The sequence below is a fragment of the Carassius auratus genome, chromosome 37, assembly GCF_003368295.1.
Source record: "Carassius auratus strain Wakin chromosome 37, ASM336829v1, whole genome shotgun sequence".
In the NCBI taxonomy this organism is placed as follows: Eukaryota; Metazoa; Chordata; class Actinopteri; order Cypriniformes; family Cyprinidae; genus Carassius; species Carassius auratus.
In genome coordinates, this window is record NC_039279.1 from 14,026,026 (window position 1) to 14,050,528 (window position 24,503).

The window sequence follows — 24,503 nt, forward strand, 5'->3', positions numbered from 1 at the left end:
TCTGATTCCATCAACATTATTTATATGCACTAAACCAGATTTGTATGTTATTTTTTTAATCTGTTATTTCAAATGATTTAGTTTTATACCTGCTGCTTCTATCTACCTTGTCAGATTTCACTTATTTTCCTTACATGATATAACTTATATTAAGAAATATTGAGAAATATCAATTAAGAAATTTTAAAATATCATTTCAGATGACGGAAGATTCAGCTAAACTAAAGATATCCCAGAGCCTTTTGCTAAATAGTTTAGTTTTATGTTCTGGCAGATCACCAACATGTATGATTTATTTTGCTTGGCCACAACAGCATGTGATTACAAGGAAGAATATTTCCGGCACATTTGAATGAGACTCTCTTGAGGAATGTTACCCGCGGGCGACCCCTATCTCCAGTAAAAGCGCATTTATTAGGCATCCCTTCACACACCCCCTTCAGAAACACCAGCGTACGAACACCATCGGATCTCATTCATTCTGCTTCATAGATATATTTTGGGAGTTTGACATGCTGAGTACCGTACTGAAACAAGTTAAAAGTCACCCGGCTGTAAGTACTGTATTTCAGATCTGTTACTGCTGATGCTCCTGTCTGTTAATAATGATGATTCATTCATTCTCAAATGAAATGCCTTAGAATCGTTTTGACGTTGGTTGTGTCATATACATCCTCGTCCGCTGCTCTAGGGGTACATTTAATAAGAATATGTTTGATTTAAAAGGTAAACTTTTTTTCAGTCTATAGGCTACTTTATGTAGGCTACGTGAATTCCCCATATAACAACAGTGGCTGAGCACGTAAACCGGCAGTGTCTGTGTTGCAGTGTAATGTTCAGCAGCTGTCACGGACATTGAGGTGAAATCAATTGAGCCTCTTTTTAGTTGTTTAACATAACAGCTTTCTATCGAGACTTAATGTAATATAAAATAAATTAGCTTTCTGCTGGTAAATGATTGGAATCAATTTAAAAACAGTTCTAATTCCTTCAGAGAAGAATGGCAGCTTTTCAATACCTAGTGAGCTGCCTACATAGACAGCATTAAAGTGGTCAGTCTTTTCGGGTTTGATCATTTTATAGTTTTTAGATTCTCGTCCTATAAAAAGAAAGAAAGAAAAAAAAAAAAAACATGAAGCCTATGCATTTAAAGGCATGTAATATTTATTAAGTTAATTACGAAACATAAGTATTGATGTTTTACAGTCCCTATCAACACTTATGTTACAGTTAGCAGCAACTTTGAATTTGAATGCTGATGATAAAACATGGTTTTATTATGAATACTATTGCATTTAATGAACAAATATGATAACAGGTCTTTTCGTATAGGCTATATGAAGGACATTATAGGGAGATTATCAAGTTTATTTCTATTCTTTTTTTGTAATTGTTAAGCTATCTATTTACAATTCTTTCTCTTCTTGAAGTTGATTCCTCTCTTCATCTTCATCGGTGGTGGAGCGACCATGTCAATGCTTTACCTGGGCCGTATCGCACTAAAGAACCCCGACTGCTCGTGAGTACCCATTTCATTGAGTACTTCAACAAACTGGCAAAAATCTTTAGGTTCCAATATAATTTCTAATTTATGACTGACTGAAACCTGTCAACAGATGGGATCACAAGAACAACCCAGAGCCATGGAATAAACTGGGCCCAAATGACCAATACAAGGTGAAAATATTCATGTAAACTTTTTGCCATTTAGAAATAACAATTTTTTTAATTCTCTTATATATAGACTATATGGCAATATTGCTATTAAGCCTAATGAAAACCTTACAAAAATATATTTTTTTGTTATTATTTCATAATAAAATAATTGAATTGATTTCCACTTCCCACAGCTTTTTACAGTCAACATGGACTACTCTAAACTGAAGAAGGACAGGCCTGATTTCTGAGAAGAGCCCAGTGAATCAGCTGGGTGTGTTAAAAAGTGCACGTCCTACCCTGGAGGTCTATTCAACACGTCATCAAATAGCTTTTCAAATCTTATCTGTGAATGTGAATCCCCATTGTAAATAAAGAAACCGAAAGTGTTAGTTAATGTCTCTGTTAAATACATAGCCTATTAAGGATATAAACTCTTTACAAAAGGCTTAAACTAAGCTGATATAACAATCAGTGACGCCTGTGAAGTGTAATGGAGACTCGGGACTTTCGGGAACAAAATGTTTTTTGGAAGACTTATTTGATTTCATCAATGGTAAGAGGAAAAATAAAAATAATGACAAAAATGAAATATTTGTAATTTGAATGTAACAAAAATATGGCAAGGAAAAAATGACGCCGCAAGGTATTATTAATCCACTGGTAATGGTTTTAGAAGAGGACTAAAATGTAAAAAAGAATATAGTTGTCTTAAATTTAGTCATATTATGTCGAAGATTGCGGCTGTCATGAAGACAGTAGATCACTTCAGGACTCGAGCTCCATGTCATCATCAGGTGAGTTCAAGTGCAGCACTGGGCAGTTGTAACCACAGATCACCGATAACAACAAACAATGTTTCCAAATATATATATGTACTGTAACGACAACATACTGTTACAGCTTACATCTGCAAAAGCATTCAATAGAACACATACAAATGTGAACTTGTGAATAAAGTTAAGTGCTGGTAAGATGTGAATTCTAGTTGTGAATACATCGTAGCAACACGCTTTACGTAGCTAATTCAACCAGTCAAAAGATAATAACGGTTTCTAAATGAAGAATTCACCATGCTGCCATTTCTGAAAAGTAGATAATTAAATATACAGACTTATTATCAGTAGAAGGCTATTGAAGAGCTCAGTTTTTTATTGTAGGATTTATTTTGTGTCATTATGGACTGTGTATCTATTAAAGCAGTGTTAAAACATTTATATTTTAAAAATGTTTAATATTTAATTAATATACAGTTGAAATAATTAAAATAATTTAGTATGCATAATTAAGGATTCAAGTGTATTTATTGGCATAGTAAAACATGTATAATTAGGCATTCCTAAATTATGTTTTAATTTATTATTATTATTATTTTTTTTTTATTATTATTATGTTGGCCCTATATACATATAAAGGTGTGTGTGTACAGTGGAGATCAGAATTATTATTAAATTTCAAGGTCACGCTATATTTAGTCCCATTTACAGTATCATTCCACTGATTTTCAGTGGGGTTTAAGTCTGGGCTCTGAGTTGCCCATGCAAGGACATTCATTTCCTTTCTCCTTTACTAAGTTTTGCTGTGTGATTTGGGTCATTGTCATAATGGAAGGAAACCCTTCTTTACATTGACAACTTTCTGATAGAGGGCAGGAGATTTTCCTCAAGATTTTGATGGTATTTTGCCCCATCCCTTTTTCCTTCTGTCCTGGCAAGTGCTTCAGTCCCTGCATGACTGCATGTGGCTTTTCTTGAGAATTGCTTTTTTCTTGCAACCCTCCCATACAAGCCACATTTGTGGACAATATGCACACAATGCACAATGACCACTTTTTATCATAAATTACTGTAAAGTGTTTTTTTGCTGTTGTTGTTGAAAAGTTATTTTGTCAAACATGTTATGAGAGCAATGGTTTACCCACAGCTAATATTCCTTTTGCATTAAAAAAAAAAAAAAAAAAAAAAAAATATATATATATATATATATATATATATATATATATATATATATATATATATATATATTAGAGAATGTGTTAGAGGGTCTAGTGTTTTTTCTTTTCTTTTTTCCTTGAAATAAGAATGTAGATTGCTAGTGTTAGAAGGGGTCAAATGAAGAGAAGAGAAGATAGATTTTCTAGTCCCCATGAGGAAGCAAGCTATATGGGTTTGTTTGGTATAGGGCAGTTTGTACCGTAAAGGCCCTATAAAACATGGAAAAACCAACATGTGTTTGTTATAAGGTTTGTTCAAGCATCACTAATCAAAACAGTGTAAAAGTTACTCTGAAAGACAGTCCATAGTTTTACAATAGATGGCGCCATTTACTTACAAATAACTGTGGTGTGTCGTTCGGCCAAAAAGACAATTTACTCCAATTGATAGCTTTCATTAATGTGACCGGCTCGGTCACAGCTGCAAATATTTAGATCACCTCTCAACATAATAAAACAAAGGTAGGCCATATGAACAAAATGCTAGTTTTGGCCATTTGCAATCCATATTAAGACCGATATTTCAATCATTAAACAGTTCGACAAACATCGTGAAATGACTTAAAGTGCCTTAATATATTTAAAACAGTAATATTAAAATACCAAATTCAGTAATCACTATATTAATGATGGATAGTTTACATAGGCAAGCAGATGAAACAGGTGCTGTGCCCTAATTCTGACCCCCTGCCAAAACGTTACAGGCTTGTGGGATGAGGTCTGCAGCCACGTGCCAGAACGGTTTGTCAGAGAGGAAGCCATCACTGAGGCCTCATTTTCTGGAATGTTTTAGCATAGATAATTAGCATAGAAAATGAATCTAAGTATGGTAAGTAACTTAACAACACAATGATCTTTGAACTGGGATATTCTACTTAATTTAATTTGTCAGGCAATTATTGTAAATTATTATAATTATTGTAATTATTGGAATGTGGGTCATGCAATACCACCTACTTTTGGAAGGTGGCGATAATTTGCAAGCTAAGTGTCAATGTTGCATACATAAATATACAAAATTATAGCTGTGTAACCCTTTATAACACTGAAATAGGCCTATTACTGTTTCGTTATATCAGCGTTCAAATATACAGTAGAAAAAAATGTAGTAATGCACTTTTCAGGAAGACTTTTATAATGTGATGGATTTAAAAAAAGTTAAAATGGTCTCTTGAGTAAAATGTAATGTCTAGACATTTTTCTTTTTTGCTTCTATACAGTATTTTGGTTTACATCAAAACATGTAAACTATCAAACTGAAGGAATGACTAATGTTTACAATGCAAAGTTGAATTTTGCTTCAATACCCAGAGGTGTATCATTACATACAAGGGGGAGATTGCTTGAAAGAGTCTGGCGGTGTAAACTTACTCTGTTAAGTTTCTCTCCATTGTTAAAAACATAAAGAGGACATAAAAGAGCTCCCCAAACATTCTTCTCTTTGAGCGGAGCGATGTCCTGATCTTTCCTGTTAGAAGTTGCTAACGTGACAGAAATGGGTCTTAATCTTGGCCATGAAAACAGACATGACACTCTCGTAGCAGATCTTTTACCCAGAGTTCTGTAGAGTAGGTTTATAAGTGGGTGTGGGAACTATGAGGTTTCTGTGAGGTTTGAAAGTGTTACCAAAAGGTGATGAAAGGAAACGGTCATTCAGGCACTCAATATTATCTGCGATTCGATGAACAAATTGTTATTTTAAACTTAATCAAGATAGAAACAAAGCTAGCAGTAATAATTTCACTAAGCAATATGAATGTAAGTCACAAATTCTGGTAATACTGATCAGAGCTTTAATGTTTGGCTACATGTTTCCTAGTTCGTATTCTCTGCTAGCTGACCTGAGTGATATTTTTCAATGCTAGATTCTCATGTACTAGGCAGTCTCTCTTGTTTGGATAAAGAACCAGTTTTCATCTGTTGTAAAGCCGCTAAGATTTCACCACAGCCCCATTCTGCACCTGTAGGGAGCTGGTCAATGAGCTGATGATAAAAATGTGAAGCCAATATTGGCTGGGAAGGGGGTTTAAAGCTGGGATTATGTCCTGAGCTCTTTACTGAAGGAAAAACATGGGCAGGAATGATATATTTGTGTAGAGGGTTAATTGCAGATGGTGTGATCTTTCAATAGCAAACATTTGGTTGTAAATGTTGACCTTCAACCTTCACTTAGCATGAGGTAATGTGTTAAAAGGATATTTCCCAAAAGGATGGGCCCTAAACTTCATACAAACTAGCTGGTAAGATGTGCATGATTTTTGCTGCACACTTTAAGGTGAATAGGGTTAATAATAGTAATAATAAATACCATACTCCCCTTGTTTATTAATCACAGTACATTAAGGCAATTGTTTTGTATTACAGGTTTTCTGAAAAGTTGTTTCAATATGAAAACAAGGCATTATCTCATTACATATGCACTAATCTGCATACATTTCCAGAACAGAAATCTGAACACTTGGTAAAACTAGGTTCAAAAGGTTTGTTTTGTTGACATATCAGAGTCAAATTTATTTACATAGGGGTTTTTGGATTTCTCTTTTTATTCATTAACATCATAAAGCACCGTCAACTTAAATTTGTATTATAATTTTTGTTGTTGTTGATAAAATGGTTTTAAAAGATATTATAATAGAAATCTAAAGACGCAAAAAAGATAAAGTGTAATAAAATATGCACATAAATGTTTATTTTGGATCTTTTCCTTCCACTACTTAGTAGGTATGGTAAGGGAGTCAAATAATCCAAAATTGAATATTGACCAGTGTATGGGAGGTTGAATTTTTTTTTTTTCCTGTAGTATGTTGTCTCCAACTTGCTCAGAGAGTTTTTGTTTGTTATGAAATAGTGTCCCTATTATCTGAGAGATATCAATGTAATTCTTCTGAGAAAATGCATAACTAGCTTAAGCTATTTTAATAATGAATTAAAGGAATATTCTGGGCTCAATACAAGTTTGACTGCAATTTTAGTATTATAATAAGCCTACTGTAAAGAAATTATTTTTGCCCATGTGGATGCTTCTGTGCATAAGATGCAGCTATGTTCTTTCTATTATATTTTAAAATGAGTGCTAGTGACGTAAGTTTGGGAAGAGGCATAAATGCTGCTTGTGGCATGGAAATTACATACTGTACCTTTACTGTACCTTTTGTGTTTCATGCATTTAGGCTCTTAAGATGAATGCCTGTCATTTTCCATTGGTTGGAGACCGTTGCTCTTTCAGAGGTGGAAATCTGTGGTTTTTAAATTTTTTTGGAGACCTGAGCAGTGGAGACCTGTTCTGTGGAATGATGATTCACACGTCTCTGTTCAGCAGTCTGATTAATGAGTCTAGGTTTGGCAGATGGCAGGAGAACATTACCTCTGACTGCATTTTGCCATTCTGTCTGAAAAGTTTGGTGGAGGAGTTAGGCTGTTTTTTAGGGGTTGGGTTAATTTACTTCTAGTGAAGGGAAATTTTAATATTTCTGCATACTGTACCAATACATTGTGGAAAATGCTATGCTTCCAGCTTTATGGGAACAATTTGGGGAAGGCCCTTTTCTACTCCAGGTTCATAAAGAGATGGCTGGATGAGTTTGATGTGGAATAACTTGACAGAACTTGATTTCTTGTTCAATATCAGTGCCTGACCTCACAAATGTTCTACTGGCTGAATCGGCAAATGTTAATGTTCCCTCTTGTAAAAAGGTGGGGGGGGCAACTCCGTATTTCTAAATACATGTATTTACAATGTGATATCATTAAAGTTCTTCTTGTTGTAATTGTCATACAAAACCCAATAACTTTTGTCCATATATGGGCTAAAAATTGAATTTGCTAGAACACCTGTGAAAAATGAAAAATATATTAAGGTATAAATTTATGAAGATTTATATAGAACTGTTTAATGATAGTAGTGTAGTTTGCTACGTAAAACTGCTTTGAAACAATGTGCATTGTGTAAAACCGCTATAAACATAAAACTGACTTAAACTTAAACTTGATAGGACACCTGTGTGAAGAAGAGAAGTTTGTTCTAAGAAAAACACTAGTATCACTTGTTTAGATTTGTTTTTTATAAGATGCACACATTTACAAATCCTAAAATTTTAGTTTATAAATACATTATGTCCTTAGTTACTCACCTACATGTTGTTCCAAACGCATAAGACTTGTATTTATCTTTAAAACACGAATGTTCATATTTTAAAATTAAACCTAAAACATTCCTGTCTCTCCATTGAAAGCCATGCAACCAAAACTTTCATGCACAAAAAGCATCAATGTCTATACACAGAGCTCATTAAATATGGTAAACAGAAGCTCAAATGTGTTTCCTTGACATTCTTGTACATTTAGTAAGTCAGGTTCAGTTTCCGTTTACCATATTTGATGAGCTCTGTGTGTGGATTGATTCTTTTCATGCATAAAAGTTTTGGATGCATGGGACTTTCAATGGAAGGACATAAATCTCTCAGGTTTCAATAAATAAATAATAATAAAGAAAAAAATGTTTAATCTGTCCATCATAATGCCTTTTCAGCAGACTTGGTAAATACCTCCCAATTCAATCACCCATTTTCAGAGAAATGGCAGGAGACCAAAAGCTTCAAATTTTAACATCTGTTTTTGTACTTTTTGATACGTTAAAATTTTGGTTGCATGTACTTTTTTAAATGGATGAAATGATTAGAGAATTGTGTAAATATCTTCATTTGTGATCCAGAGATGAATGGCAATCTTATTGGTTTGGAATGACACGATTTTGAACCTTTTGGGTGGATTATTCATTTAAGTGTACAAATAGTTTTGGGGGTCACTGTATGTGTATCTCCAAAAGGAAATACTGTACAAGGTCTTTGTCCCATGGATTCACTCTGCCCCTTGCTGTTTGACTCTCTGTACAGTCAGAGTGAAAGTAAAATATTGGAAAAAGCAGGACATGAAAAGGTAACCTAATGAACAAGGAGACATGAAGAGACTAATGGACAGCACACATGCGCATCACGTGCACTTACTGTCTAACCCTTGATTTGTTCTGCCTTCCTGAAAGAAATACTATGTTAAATCACGCTGTGCACACACTCCTAGATTTACTGTCTTAACCACTTACACACACACAGACTCACACCATGCAAACAGGCAAATAATTACAGAATTATCACTCAACAGGTTCAAAAGAACCTGAGATTCCCAAGAGACCTCTCTTGGAGAAAGACTTTGTCCTCACATATACTTTCCATTTCTTAAAGAATGTCTTTAGACAACTACAAGGATATATATAAAATACACACACATATCTCTCTCTCTCTCTCTCTCTCTCTCTCTCTCTCTCTCTCTCTCTCTCTCTCTCTCTATATATATATATATATATACTCTATATATATATACAAGACTCAAAACTGCAACCTTTGGTTTACAAATCCAACTCTCTAACCATTAGGCCACAGCTACTCAATCAGCGGTGGCCTAAGCACAATCAGGCATTGTTTGTGGAAAACACATCTGAACACATCAGAGTTGTGACATTGGTAAAAAAAATTAAAAATAAAAATACCACTGTTGATTCGTTTGAGGGAGTTCAGAAACAGCACTTATTATTATGAAAAATATCTCTTAGAAAGCTAGAGGAAGCTGAAAATGTTAAAAAGCACAATAGGTCCCCTTTCAAATGAATTACTGAGGAAAATAGCATCCTCTTTTATTAAAAATGTCTCCTGTAATTAGATTCTAATGCACTGCAGTGAATGTTTGTGCTTCATTTGATAAGGGTACAGTAAAGAGAATATCAGTTCAGATCTCAGAGACAAATGGCTTCCGCATATATCTATCTCTAGGCTCTCTGCACACTGCAACAGTGACTTTTATGAGCCTGACTATGGCTTTTACAGCAAAAAGATAAATGCACGCATAGGCTATATTAAATATACTGTAATACAACGTGTCAAATCTTCTTCTTTTTTTTTTTTAAATAAAGACAATGCATATTATTTGGAGTATTACTTCTAAGTGTATTGAGTTCAAATAAAGTTCCCTCTTGTCCATGCCCTCCCTTCCTCTTTCTAAATAAGGACTGAAATTAGATCTGATTCACAGAGATTTATGTAGGAAAAGATCAGCTGTTCTTTACTAACCTGATTTTGTTTCTCAGTCAGAATTATGCTTGAAAGCATCGCTTTTATTTCTGAGACAGTCATAATGCTCTTTTGATATTCACTTTCAGTGCTAATAGAGTTCATCAGTGCCCACCCACTTGGGGGGGGGGGGGGGGCTTTGCTTCTGGAAGTATTTTTTCTACGCATTTTTCCAATGTAGTCCAGGTTATATGTTTACTTTTTTTTTTTTTTATAAAAGCATGAAACGTGGTACTGTTGTACAGTTTGGGGCCCTGAACATTTTCAGAAATGGATCCATGACAAAAACACCTCATGGTTGCCATGGCAGCCATTTTACCCTCCGCCATTAGCAAATTAAGTATTTCGTGTCATATCTTCTGAATCAAACATGATAACACAGAAAAGGTGATGTCTACCCTCATATTTTGGTGGTCAATGAATCCACTGATACCATATGCAACAACATAAACTGGTCAGGTGAATAGTTAATAATTAATGGTGAAATCAATAAAGTGAGAAGGAAATTACAGTATTTGAGTAGCACAGTATCGGTCGCCGTGATTTTGCCAAGTAAGACATGTTCCTGGATCAACATCTTCTGATGATCCTGGATCAACATTATTGTCCTAAAATATAGACTTAACCCAATCCCTACCCCTAAACCTAACCTTACCTTAATTTATTCCTAAAATCAGTGGGAAATAATAGCTGATTAACAAAGGTGTAGAAGCACCTAACTGATTGTAAGCCTAATACAGATATTTTCTGAAAAGTTATATCTCAGTTCGGATTGGTTGATTGGAATGTTTTTCCAGGTTCAATAAGGATGTTGATCCAGGAATATGTTGTATTTGTTGAAATCACGCTCGCCGCACAGTATCACAGCATCTACAATAGCCCATAGTATGGTTATTTATTTAGACAGTAATGCAATTTTACTAACCCTCATCCTATCTACACATCTTCTACTGCACCCATCTCTGTTTCCTGTGGGTCTCTGGAATAGTCAGTCAGCAGTCAACAATGACTTCATTCCAGCCATTGTTTTTCATTCTCAGGATTTAATGGGACCTGAATTCATCCATAAGTACTGTATATATCAGTCTTTGTTTTTATAGTCCGTGCTGCCAAATCTTCATATTTCCACAATAAGATCAACAGCACTTCAGACACATTTAATCAATTCAAAATATTCAATTCTCTCCTCTGTTCCTCTCCACCACCTCTTTACTGCTGATAAATGCATTCTTCACAGACAAAACTCAAACCATCAGCAGTCAGTTCTCAGCTCCACACACAGGAACCACATCCACTGCTAAAACTCACCTCTCCTCCTTCTGTCCCCTCACTGAGGCAAAAGTATTAAAAATTCTCCTTGCCAGCCATCCTACAAAAAGGACTCTAGACCCAATACCCTCACACCTTCTCCAAACTCTTCTACAATACTGCCAGCACTCACACATACAGTATCATTAACACATCTCTTTTCACAGGCATTTTTCTCACAGCATTCAAGCAGTCTCGGATAAACCTACTGCTTAAAAAAACATACATTAAACACTTTGCTTGTAGATTGCTACAGACCTATCTCTCTTCCTCCACTGATAACGAAAACACTTGAATGAGTTGTTTTCAACCAGGTATCATTATTTCTTTAACAGCATAACCAGCTGGATATTAACCAATCAGGTTTCAGAAGCAGCCTTTAAACTGAGACTGTGTTACCGTCTGTCACTGAAACCCTGCAGAATGCGAAAGCTGAATCCAGATCATGTGTTCTAATTCTGCTGGATCTATCTGCTGCTTTTGACACTATAAATCATCAGATCCTCCTGTCCACCCTATCATCACTGGGCATCACAAGAACTGCAATTCATTTATTTTTAATCCTATCTTACAGGTAGGTCTTTCAAGGGAGGAGAGGTATCTAAAGCAAATCATCTGGTCATAGGGGTTCCTCAGGGATCAGTTCTTGGACCCCTCCTCTTCTCTATATACACTACATCACTGAGATTCATCATACAAGTACTGTACATGGTTTCTCCTACCATTGCTATGCTGATGATACAAAGCTCTATCTTTCATTTCAACCAGACGATCCAACGGTAGCTGCATGGATCTCAGGCTGCCTGGCAAACATCTTCGCATGGATGAAGGGAAATACCTATAGCTCAACCTGGCAAAGACTGAGCTTCTTGTCTTCCCTACCACTCCAACTCTACAGCATGATTTCACAGTCCATATTGGTTTATCAACAATTACGTTCAGTCAATTAAGTTCTGTCAAAAATCTTGGTGTAATCTATGATGATCAACTGACCTTCAAGGGACCACATGGAAAAAACTGCTCGATATTGCAGGTTTGCATTGCACAACATCAGAAAGATCAAGCCCTTCCTAACAGAGCATGTTCCACAACTTCTTGTTCAGGTCCTTGTCAATTCTAGTCTGGACTACTGCAATGCTCTTTTGGCTGGACTTCTATCATGTACAATCAAACCTCTAAAAATGATTCAGATTGCAGCATGTCTGATCTGTAATAAGCCCAAAAGGGCCCATATCACACACATATTTTTCTCGCTGAACTGGCTACCGGTTGCGGCTCGCATCAAGTTAAATGCGGCTCGCATCAAGTATTGATGATTGCATAAAGAAAGAACAGCCACAGGCTCAGCACCCCTCCTCTTATGAATCTACATCCCCTCCAGAAGCCTGAGAAGTGAGCAACGCCTCATGGTACCATTAGAAAAAGGCACAACATCAGGTGACAGTAAAGTGACAATTCATCAAGAAGGAAGGCTGCGCTGTGAAGTATCAAAGACTGTAGAAATCCTTGAACGTGTCACTTGTATATTTTTGAATGGGGTAAAAAATGGAACACTCAGTATGGCTGCTCTATTGAAGGTAGCCCCTCCTTCTTAGTAAAAGAGCCAAATGCTATTCGGTAAGTCATTACGTAACTGTAGCTGCCGTTATAAGTCCCAGTTGCTATAGAAACTATCAGCTAGTTCTAAGATGCACGCTAAGGACTTTACATACATACTGGCTGTTCTAGCCTAAAAAAAATACTTTTTAACACTATTGACCAAAGGAAACAACATTTATGAGAAAGTTGTTGTCAGATTTCATTGGAGATTTCAAATATTAAATTTGCTTGGTGAACAGTTTTGGAGAATTTGATGTTTCTGCATTCAAAGAGATAGGAGATGCACTTGCATGCCTGAGAGGCATTTCAAAGATGGCCGCCGAGTGACAAGACTTACCTTAAAGGGACTTTGTAAGTATCAATTGAAATAAAGGCTTTCCCCTTGTGGACACTAACATAATAGGCAACTCTGGTCCCAGAGAGTGATTGTAAATTAAGTTTACAGGAAATATGCTTGAAATTTCATTCTGCACCTTCTCAGATACTGCAGTTTTATTGTAATTCTTATAACAACATCACTGAATTCACCATTAACTATTCACCTCAACAGTTTATGTTGTTATATATGAAATCATTGTAATCCTTGACCATAAAAACATACTGGTAGACATCAACTTTTCTGTGTTATCATGTTTGGTTCAGAAGATATGACACAAAATACTTAATTTGGTAATGACGGAAAGTAAAATGACTCCCATGCCAACGAAGAGGCATTTTTGCGATGGCTCCATTTCTGAAAATTTTCAGGGCTGCAAACTGTACAAGTGTACCAAGTTTCATGCTTTTATGAAAAGAGAAAAAAATTAATACAATTTACATATCACCTGGACTAATACACATCACTGGACTCAAATACCCACTCTATTTCAGCGGCGCTGGTTCTGGAAGTTTTTTTGTTTGTTTTGTTTTTCTTTTCTTTTTTTTCTTTGGCATAGGGATTTAAAAAAAAACAACTTTCACTAAAGAATTATAAGACATGAACCAAATAACACTTTGATCTGAAGCAAAAAAGGTTTTGAAAACCGGAAAAAGACAAATGTAGCCTACAAGACTGCGGTTTTAATGAGGAAAACAACTTTGCTCCCATTTGCCATGGCGAATGACATAATTGAATTAAAAACAATGGAGAATTATAATACTATCAAGTTAAAGTACTTGATTGTAGAAAAAATATATTTAAGTTTATTACAAATTAAATATATATATTCAAAAATTTAAGTGTTTTGAGTGTGTGGGGAGACCGACTTGATTATCATTTGTGGTGCTTCATGGGTTTTGCTCGCTATGACTCAGAATTTTCTTAACAGCATCATGGGTAATGTAGTTTTTCCTAAGGGATCCACTGTTAGACCCAATTATTTAAAATATAAGTTTAATAATGCTTCAATAAAAGCAAATTCCATTGATTAACAACATCAGAGGTCACAGCATATCTGTGATAAAAAATTAATTTTCCTATGGAAAAAATTAAGACCATTTTAGAAATATTGAGTGTTAAAGCAACCCTTAAGTATAATAATAAACTTTCACACATAACCTGTCCAACTTTGTTTGTTGTACAGATATGAATGACACATCAAATCATGCAGCCTATAAAAGTGAAGTGTGTTCTTTTCTAAGTGATCGTAGTAATGATTTTCACGTGATGGATAATTAATTGTCAAAAAATTGTATAAACTCACACTGAAGGCTTAATAGCGGCCAGAATATTATAGACACTTTTTGAAGTGAAATGTTTTGACCTTTGATGTTTTGACCTTTGACATGGGTCAAAAGAAAGAAACAAACAAAAAACAACTATTCAGGACATGGGGGCATGTTTCTCATAAGCAAAGTTTCTACTCACCAAGATTTCATAGACCTACTGCATTAAAAGCTGATGTAAACTTTCCAAAATAGCACATTAAAGTAAATAAGAAAAGCACATCATCTTCGGCTTCTGTTCTATGAATGCAAAGTCCTTGATTGCACTCTGGGATTGAGAATGGGAATGGATGAAGGCAGGTTCTTTGTCTTTTAACAGCACGGTTTTGATGTCGCTCCATCCCTGATAACCGATACCGCCGCTAAACCCGACACCATTGCAGCACTCCAGCGAGATTCAGCCACTGAACAGCAGAGGAGAGATATATAACGGATAATGGAGTACAGTAAGGGAAGACTGTAGCCTGTTGTTCTTGTTTTGGCGTGAAGATTTTTGTACTATGCTAATAATGTTAAAGGAGGGCGAGCAAGATCATTGTACTCAATCTAGATTTCTATGATCTCCCCTGTGAGTGGATGTGAGATACATGTTACTCTTCAATGTGTGTTGTAGTATCTTGTGAGACAAACTGTACCATATGTCATACAAATTTGGTGATCTTATTTAAGCAGTTTCAAAGGAAAGAAGTTAGAGAGGATTATTTTATTTATTTATTTTATTGTATTGTATTTTATTTGAATAAATGGCCTCTTTTTGACTGGGTGCTTATTAACTGTAACACCCAGATAGCAAGGCAGAGAAAAGTTTCTCATGGACAAGGAATGAGGAGGAGATTATTAGTTTTAAACGAGATATATTTTATTATTTAAATTCTCAACCTTAAAGTGGTATTTGCAAGCTGTATTGAAATTTGATTCAATCTCTTTTGAATGAAATGTTGATTTGAAAAATCGATAACAATTACAAGAATATTAGGAAGCAGCAAAAATCTAGATTACAGTAACTGAGGCATTGCAATGGAAGTGAATGAGGCACATGTCTTAAGCATTAAAAACAGAAATGTGGAATTTGATAAAAACATAAGTTGTCATAAGTTGTTAAAATTTGTATTTAAGCTGTAATTATGTTTAATTTTATTGAGTAATTTTAGGGTTTTAGGCATTCCGTTGTTTTCTAACAAATAAATGTCAAAATAAAAAAATAAAAAAGTGAAAGTGAAGTAAAATAAGAAGTGAAAATAACCTTTTGTGGTAATCAACATTATGCCATGAATGCTGTCGATCTTGTACTGAACTCTGAAGACTTATAAGCAATATCAATTTGCTTGTGCAATAATAGGTTTGCACATGATGTCATTGCTGTGGCGTGAAATGCAGCTGGAGGGCAGGAAGTGAATTTTCTATATGGAAATCGCTAGCAGAAACTCAATATGCCTATGTTTAGCATTGTTTATGGATGCTAAAATTGGTCAAGCCGAGAAACCACAAGAAGCTTTTATTGTGTACGACAAATTTGTTGTTCATAAGGGAAAACAAAGAAATTGACTGAAGAACAGGAAAAAGTGACTTGTAAACCTGTCTGTGGTCGGGAACTCGGGGCCGAGTCATTTAATGCTTGTGTGTGAAAATGGTTAATCTAAGACATAATAATATATTAAGATATTAATAAAGAAATATTTAACAAGATACAGTGCTGCCAACTCTCTTGCATTCAGCATGAGACACTCAATGCTAAACGCCACGCATGAGTGACATATAGACCCTTTCAGTGCTGACATCATAATTACAATTACATCACAGCATTTGCTGGAGGCAAAACAAAGGGATAACTGGAGGCGGTCAATACAAACCAGCAGAGTCGGCTACATAAGGAGCTAAAAAAATTATCTTTGAGTTTCAAAATCGATGGAGTACAGGCTGCAATTTGAAATTTTATTGCATATCCGCTGCCACTGCCAGACAAAAAATAATAATAAGATAAAATTTGACAGCCATGGTTAGAGGCAATAAAAAGAGTGATAGATAGACAGATAGAGTGGTTTGAGAGGAATTCACTAGTTATAATTGAAAAGAAGACAAAGGAAATTATCTTTGGACTTCCAGAGAACGTGCACCAAACACAAGTGACTATACATAATACACTGATTGAAATAGTGTCTGCATATACTTGGGTGTCTATGTGGACGCTGCTTTGTCATGGAGTGCACATATAGAGTATGTTTGTTGTAAATTACAAAGGCTTACTTATTTCCTCAAGAGACTGAGGTCTGTTGGAGCAAACAAACAGATTTAATTAAGGTTAGTTTAGGAAATAATTGCTTAGCCTATATCCACTTCCTCGATGGCAGGCAAGTATTTCAATTTCATTGAAAAATCGCAAAAACTAAAATCTTCTTCACAACATAAGGATCACCTCCAACGTATGTTGTGATTTTCTGTCTATACATTTTAGTGTAATAGTGTCTAAACCAGTACAGTACGGACTTTCTTCCATCACATCCATTCTGCTTTTCACTTGAAGGCAGCTTAACAATGTCTAAAACTACCAAATCATGTGATTATAGAGAGATGTCTGTGAGAACTTCTGTTCCTCCCAAGGATTTTTCTTCATTTCTGTCACTGATGGAGTTTTGGTTACTTGCCACTGTTGCCTCTGGCTTGTTAAGTCGGGAACACAGTTTCTGCCAACATTGTTGACTTGACTGTACAAACACCATTGGAAGGGCTGAGAACTGAGCTGCATGATGCACCATGTTTTTCCTGTTTAACACTGTAAAGCTGCTTTGACACACTGTGTATCGTATAAAGCACTACATAAATTTAGGGGACTTGACTTTCTACTCAAAGATCATGTATGAAAACATGACTGATGTATTTTGGCAATCAATTGTGTGTCAGATCATTGTCATTTTAGGCATGCACCTGTAACATACTGTTATTAAGTTGGACATGTTTTTATTGTTATGTCTCTTTTTACCTTTCGTCTTGCCTTTAATTGCATTAGTCATTCTCATCTTCAAGAAAGTCATTAGAAAATCACATTTGTGAGTTCATGGCCTCTTATATTCTTTGTGGTGGTCTGTCGGAAATGAAGGAGATGTTGTTTTAAAAGGGAAATGTATGAAATATGAGCCTATAGGAGATGTTTTAGCTGCAGGGAAACTACCGAGTCATTATCTTGAGTGTGATTGGTCTGACATCTATCTGTAGGTGGTAAACAGTCTTGTGTCCTGTGGTAGATTATAAGCTTTATAATGGATCCACTAGAAGCCTAAGGGGAGGCCAGGCCTCAAACGTGGGAGGTGTGCAGTTTGGATTGAATGGCTTATGAATGATATTTAACTGTATGGGGCTTTGCTTATCTTCAGGTGTCAATCTCACACTCCATGAACAAGTGTATATATATTCTTGCCACACAGAACAATTCATTCTGAGTAATGAAATAAATAAATAATGTAATTCTCCTTTCAAATGCTGATTTATTCACTTGTAACTCTGTATTCCATTTTACGAAACAGGGCTCGGTTCAATACAAAGACTCACATTACACTATTTCATATCAGACTCTTCTCACACACACATATAATATCCAGGAGTTCTATGATCATTTAGCAATAGAGGAATAAACAAACCACTGTAAGGTAACACAAGCTCTTTCTGGACAGTTCGTTTACATGGCCATGAAGATAATATTATATATCAGGCTGAAATGGAATAGAACAATATGACATCATGGTTTTTATTTTTAAAGAGATCAGAAATGTCTTCATGGATATTGTTCCAATAAAAGTTTTGTAACAATTTTGATTTAATTTTTTTTAGCTTAAACTTTAAAATAATACACTTTTTGAGACAGGGGTTCAATAGCAGGATGTTTATTCCTTGCACATTCTGATAATAGTGCACATTCAGCCCAATCTTGTTCATTCGTTCTCCTGTCTCTGTCTGTTCAGAGTTCATGTGAAGCAGAGGGCTGTCACAAAGATAAGTACATAAACAGATGTTAATTCAGTAATCTAATATAGTATGTAATTTGAAGTTTTATGTTGTATGTGTATGTGATTGTGTATGTTTTCAGTTGCTGTCAGGAGTGGCATGACAGGACAAGCAGACTGAATGTTTCTGCTAGTTGCTGACAGCTGCAGTGCCCCAGTACACTGAATGAAAAGAAAAACAGAGTAAATCAGAGCGAGCAAAAATATCAAGGTGCAGCAATACATCAACTTACACCTCAATATACTTATCCCATTACTGACAAATTCTTGGGAACATTAATTATATGTCTTTTATACAAACAGACTGGATCCATTTAAGCCCTGTCACACTTTTGTTGAAAGGTTTTGGGTGTCAGCTAGTTGAGTAAGTTTCTTGTGAGGGTGGAGTAAATACTGGAGGAAGGGGTTATGACAGATCTCACTAAATTATATTCATAGTGACTAGAAATAAATATACGGTGGGTATTTTTAATTTTATCACTGTTGTGTAAAATTCTTTGACTCAAATGTTATTTTCCTTTTGCTTTAATTACTGCCTCAATTTGGTGCGTGGCATGGAGGTGATCAGTTTGTGGCACTGCTGAGGTGGTATGGAAGCCCAGGTTTCTTTGTCAGTGGCCTTCAGCTCATCTGCATTGTTTGGTCTCTTGTTTCTCATTTTCCTCTTGACAATAGCCCATAGATTCTCTATGGGGTTCAGGTCTGGTGAGTTTAATGGCCAGTCAAACACATCAACACCATGGTCATTTAGCCAACTTTTGGTGCTTTTGGCAGTGTGGGACGGTGCTAAATCCTGCTGGAAAATGAAATCAGCATCTTCAGAAAGCTGGTCAGCAACGGAAGCATGTAGTGCTCCAAAATTTCTTGGTAAACAGGTGCAAGTGACTTTGGATGACATTGCAACACAAATCATCACAGACTGTGGAAACTTAACACTGGACTTCAATCAACTTGGGCTATGAGCTTCTCCACCCTTCCTCCATAGGACCTTGGTTTCAAAATGAAATAGATAACTTGCTATCATCTGAAAAGAGGTCTTTGAACCACTGGGCAACAGTCCAGTTCTTCTACTTTTTATCCCAGTTAAGACGCCTCAGGAGTGGCTTAACAAGAGGATCACGACAACTGTATCCAAATTCCTTGACACATCTGTGTGTGGTGGCTCTTGATGCCTTGATGCCAGCCTCAGTCCATTCCTTGTGATGTTCACTCAAATTCTTGAATCAATTTTTCCTGACAATCCTCATAAGGCTGTGGTTCTATCGGTTGGTTGTGCATCTTTTTCTTCCACACTTGTTCCTTCCATTCAACTTTCTGTTAACATGCTTGGATACAGCACTCTGTGAACAGCCAGCTTCTTGGCAACTGTCAGATCAACAGTCTTCCCCATGATTGTGTAGCCCAGTGAACCAAACTGAGAGACCATTTGAAGGCTCATGAAACCTTTGCAGATGTTTTGAGTTGATTATGGCATGTCACCATATTCTAATTTATTGAGATTGTGAATTGGTGAGTTTTTGTTAAATGTAAGCCAAATCATCACAATTAAAAGAACCAAAGACTTAAACTACTTCAGTCTGTGTGCAACTTTTCCACAAAATTCTAATTTATTGAGAAGCACCTATATAATATTGATTCAAGTAATTTGATTGATTTTGAAGACAGTTTCTCAAAAAAAAAATTTCCCAGAAATGTTCCCAAAAGTGTCCTTTTTTTTCAATCATTTGCTTTGATTGAAAATAAAATATCACATTTACACTTTGTGAAGTTTTTTTCTCAAATGCTTTAAGCTTTAGAAAAATTGCTGAATTCTAGAAATTTAGTGTTGCATCACTTGTTCACCAATGGATCCTCTGCAGTGAATGGGTGCCGTCAGAATGAGAGTCCAAACAGCTGATAAAAATATCACAATAATTCACAAATCAACATTATCAACATTACAAACCCATATTTTAGAACCTTTTGACTGTTTTTGCTTAAATACTGTGCTTTATCGATGCATATTTATCTCCTGATTCAGAATAAATTACATTAATAGTCTTCATATAAGTATTTCATTAAGTTTCTGCTTATAATTGACTTTTACAGGAAAATATCAATATATATATATATATATATATATATATATATATATATATATATATATATATATATATATATATATATATATATACAGTATATATATTTTAAGAACAAACATTCTTCTACACAAAAACTACAGGAATTATGTGGTATGGTACAGTTTTATTTATTACTTACATTTTGCATTGATCTTTAACCCAATAACATTTGGAATGATATAGAGAAATGTGTCTTTTTCATAAAAATTATCTATAACTAATTAACTTTATGGGGACTCTCCGTAGGCATATGGCATATTTTAAAAAAAACCGTCATCCTGCATGATTTATAATCTTGTTCCCTCATGGGGACCAAAAATATCCCCACAATGTCAAATTTACTGGTATTAGTATACTTGTGGAAAAATTTTGTACCTATAAAGCAGGGAATACCAGGAACACATACAACAACCCAAATGGCTTTTTAGTCTCCTATTATGTCATGACAATTCCAGATTGTGATTCTGTGGTTCTCTGAACCTCTCAGCGAAAAGATGACCATAAAATGAAAAAAAAAAAATGATTCTTGAAATCTGGAAGGCTATTAAAATAATTCTAAGTGCTTCCTGCATGCAGTTTCCACAAACTAAAATCTAATTTTGAAATGGAAGTTAAGGGTAACTTATAGTGAAAGGCTATAAAAAGATATTAAACACTTCCTGATTGCAGCTTCCATGGTCTGAAATGTCATTAAGAACTGGAAGTCAAGGAGAACTTAAAGATGAACAGAAATAAAAACCTCCAGCTGCCAGTAAACATGTCATAAATGCAATAAAAAGCTAAACAAATCCCTTCAGATGGAAGCTTCAGGCGGCACAAAAGGATAGGTCAACTGGTTTTGAGTGAGAAAATAAAGAGCTTTATCTGGCTACAGGTTGCCATTTTACCAAATGAAAATGGCAAAATACTGACCTTTCATACATTCCACTTGGTTCAAGTTCATCAAATAAATAGTAATCATTAATTTTTATTTTCACAAATACAGTAATTTTTTTTTTTTTTTTTTTTTTTTTTTTTTGTGAAAGTAGTATGTGATTATTTTGTAAAGCAAACTGGCAATTTCCCAAATCTTCCCCTATTATAGCTTTATTTAAAATGACATAGACAAGAAAACTTCAGTCATCATTAGAATATCCCTCCCTCTTCTTATTATTGAATTAAGGAACATTTTATGAGGCCAGAAATAGAGCAAACGCTGCTTGGGAGAGCAGGAAATTCAGAGGGTTAATGCACAATAAACCATTTTATTGTTTGGTCTGTAACCACATTCATTTAATTGCACTTCAGAAGCATATGACTGCACATGCACTGCAGCAGGAGCCAAGAGAGCTGGATTATTTTGCTCAATAGCAAAGAAAAGTATGTATGAGTAGAAACACACATAAACAAAGACTAACACACACATTCCTCTCCCATAAATGCCCTCCACAACACTTCATGGGCTGTAGGTACCGCATGTTTATTTGTCTGTTTTTGTCTACGAAGCAAAAGAAAAAAATTATATGGAAGTTGGTGGGAGAGTCAGTCGACTAAACATTAGAAATAGTCTCATTTATCCAGCCTGGTCTCATTGCTTCAGTTCCAGGATTTTTCTCTATGGGATTCAATAATAATTATCTTTGCGACAGAAGGATTAGTTCACTTCTAGAAAAAAAAAATCTGACTTTGGATGAAATGGGGTTGAGTCAATTATCAAGAGATTTTATTCTGGAAGTGAACTAATCCTTTAAACTTTATAGCGAATATGAAAAGATATAAAATGTAATAGACCGAAAATACCTTTTTTAGTAACAATATAGCATTAAAACAATATTTTGAGTAACTAATCCCTCTCCTACCTCTAAACCATAGTCCATAACCATTTCTAAAATATATATGTAGTAGGGGTGTGATGAGATCTCGTGTAACTGATCTGAATGGTCTCGCAAGAACCTGACGATATCCTCCCAGACCTTTCAAATATATTTGCATTACACTTGACCTTTCACAAGTGGCGGTATGTAAGATATTTTATATTCACACCAGGAAGTGGATGCATGATAAGCTGGAAAATTATGCAGTGTAGTCTTTTGAACAGTCATAAAAACCTAATTAAATTTAACGCGGAATGTCACAGAATTTGTCAAACATTTGAATTGATAAATCAATCAAAAGTAGGTCAATACACTTAAATCAAATCACAGTATCTTTAAATATAAAGCAACAGAATTCGATTTAAATATGAATCCTGCATGTTCTGCGTGTTTCTGTTAATGAATGGCGCAGACGCGTGGTAACACAACATTTTTTTCCATGTATTCATTTTAATAGTAAATCCCCTTTGTTTGCCAAAAACTAAAGTTTGCTTAATTTTCAATAATTAAAAGATAAATGATAAATGAAATGAATGTGCCTTCATTTGATAATCAGAAAAATATAAATACACAACACAGATATGAAAAAAAGGCTACTTTAAGAAAACATTCATATAATTAGACGTGCTAAAACAGAATTTGGTAATAATAAAATATTAATAAAAAATATTAATAATATAGTGAGAAAAAAAAACATTTAATAGGGCCCTAAACATGTAATTTTTGTTAAACTTTTAATAAATTAATGTGAAAATGTAAACGTTTCAATTAAATATACTTTTAAATTAGTACAATTAAATGAAAATATTAAAAAGGAGTTAAAACTGAAACAATAAAAAAACATTTTTTTTTTTTAAATAAAAAAAGAACCAAGAAGTTTAGGAGAAAATTAAATGTATTTCATAGGGCCCTATATCCCTCAGCCTTTCTGCGCCCCCCAGTAGAGAGGGTGTTCAAATGTAATTATTTTAGTATTTGATAGACATAGGCACACACACACACACACACACACACACACACATACATTGGTTTACATGTTTTATTGTAATATTCCATAGGTGTAATGTTTTTTTATACTTCACAAACTGTATTTTTATTATATTTTTATGTTATATGATAAATAATAAGCTTATAAATAATGAATAATGATTCATCAGATTTCATTTTAAATTGAGTGATTTATTTTCAAAATAAATCCCTGTGAGCCCACGGTGATCTGATATGTGTTAGCGTACAGCATGATCAAACCATGTGATTCATCCATATTTTAGACGATATATTTTAAACTAACGTTTATTTACATTAGCGTTTTCAGTCAAGTGTTTGGTATCAGTTCAAAATTCTCGAAACACCTTTTCAAACTCCACATCGTTGTGCAGATCATAAAAGCAGTTTTTCATGCTTTTGAACAAATTTAAATGCTTTGGTACACTACAATTATCTGCTGTTTCCTAAATAATATTTTCAACACATTTCTATTAGACTTATTTGGTCCGTAGAGTCTGAGGTGTAGGTCTTGGGTTCTCAGAGTATTCTCGGATCTGAATTTTCTTGGAAACTTCCTGGTTTTGTTAAATAAATAATGACAAGGTGTGACATGTTATGTTGTTGTTCATCGTGAGGTTTTATTTTCCAAGTTTGAAGACCTGCCAAAGACCAGGTGATTTTATTATTATTATTATGTCCTGATACGGAAAACCATGAAATTCAATAGGCTGTCCTTTCTTTTTCACATGACTGTACTGTTTTACAAAAGTTAAGGGTGATCTAATTGTACCAAAGCTGAGTACTGTACATGCAGAGAAATCCGTTTAATGCTAGGTTCTTCATATTAATTGCTGTATGTGTGTGTGTGTGTGTGTGTACACACATTCGGATGCTCCCACAATGAGAGTAATATCAGTCATTTTTGACCTCGTGGGGACATTTTTTTTTGTTCCTCATTAGACGGGGCGTAAATTGTGGCGGGGGGTTGGGGTCAGGACCTCGATGAGCGATTATAAGGTTACCTAGCTTGTTTGGTAGCTTGTTTAAAACAGCTTGTTGGATAGTAAGTTAAGTCACCCACTACAGCTGACACGGTGATAAGCCTGTGTGTGGACTGATATTAGGCTGATACTCTAGATCTACCGATGTGTTTGGTTTTGCTTGTTAAG

The 24,503-nt window shown here is 34.9% G+C and overlaps 1 protein-coding gene across 1 annotated transcript; it reads left to right on the top strand.

Annotated features, from left to right (window-relative positions):
* The first annotated feature begins 233 nt into the window (after nucleotides 1–233).
* Nucleotides 234–2,048, top strand: LOC113056303 (cytochrome c oxidase subunit NDUFA4-like). Its single transcript, XM_026222948.1, has 4 exons — nucleotides 234–554; nucleotides 1,431–1,519; nucleotides 1,617–1,677; nucleotides 1,851–2,048. Exons 1-4 carry the CDS (start codon nucleotides 513–515, stop codon nucleotides 1,905–1,907), a joined length of 249 nt encoding a protein of 82 aa, XP_026078733.1. The 5' UTR covers nucleotides 234–512; the 3' UTR covers nucleotides 1,908–2,048.
* The last annotated feature ends 22,455 nt before the right edge of the window (nucleotides 2,049–24,503 follow it).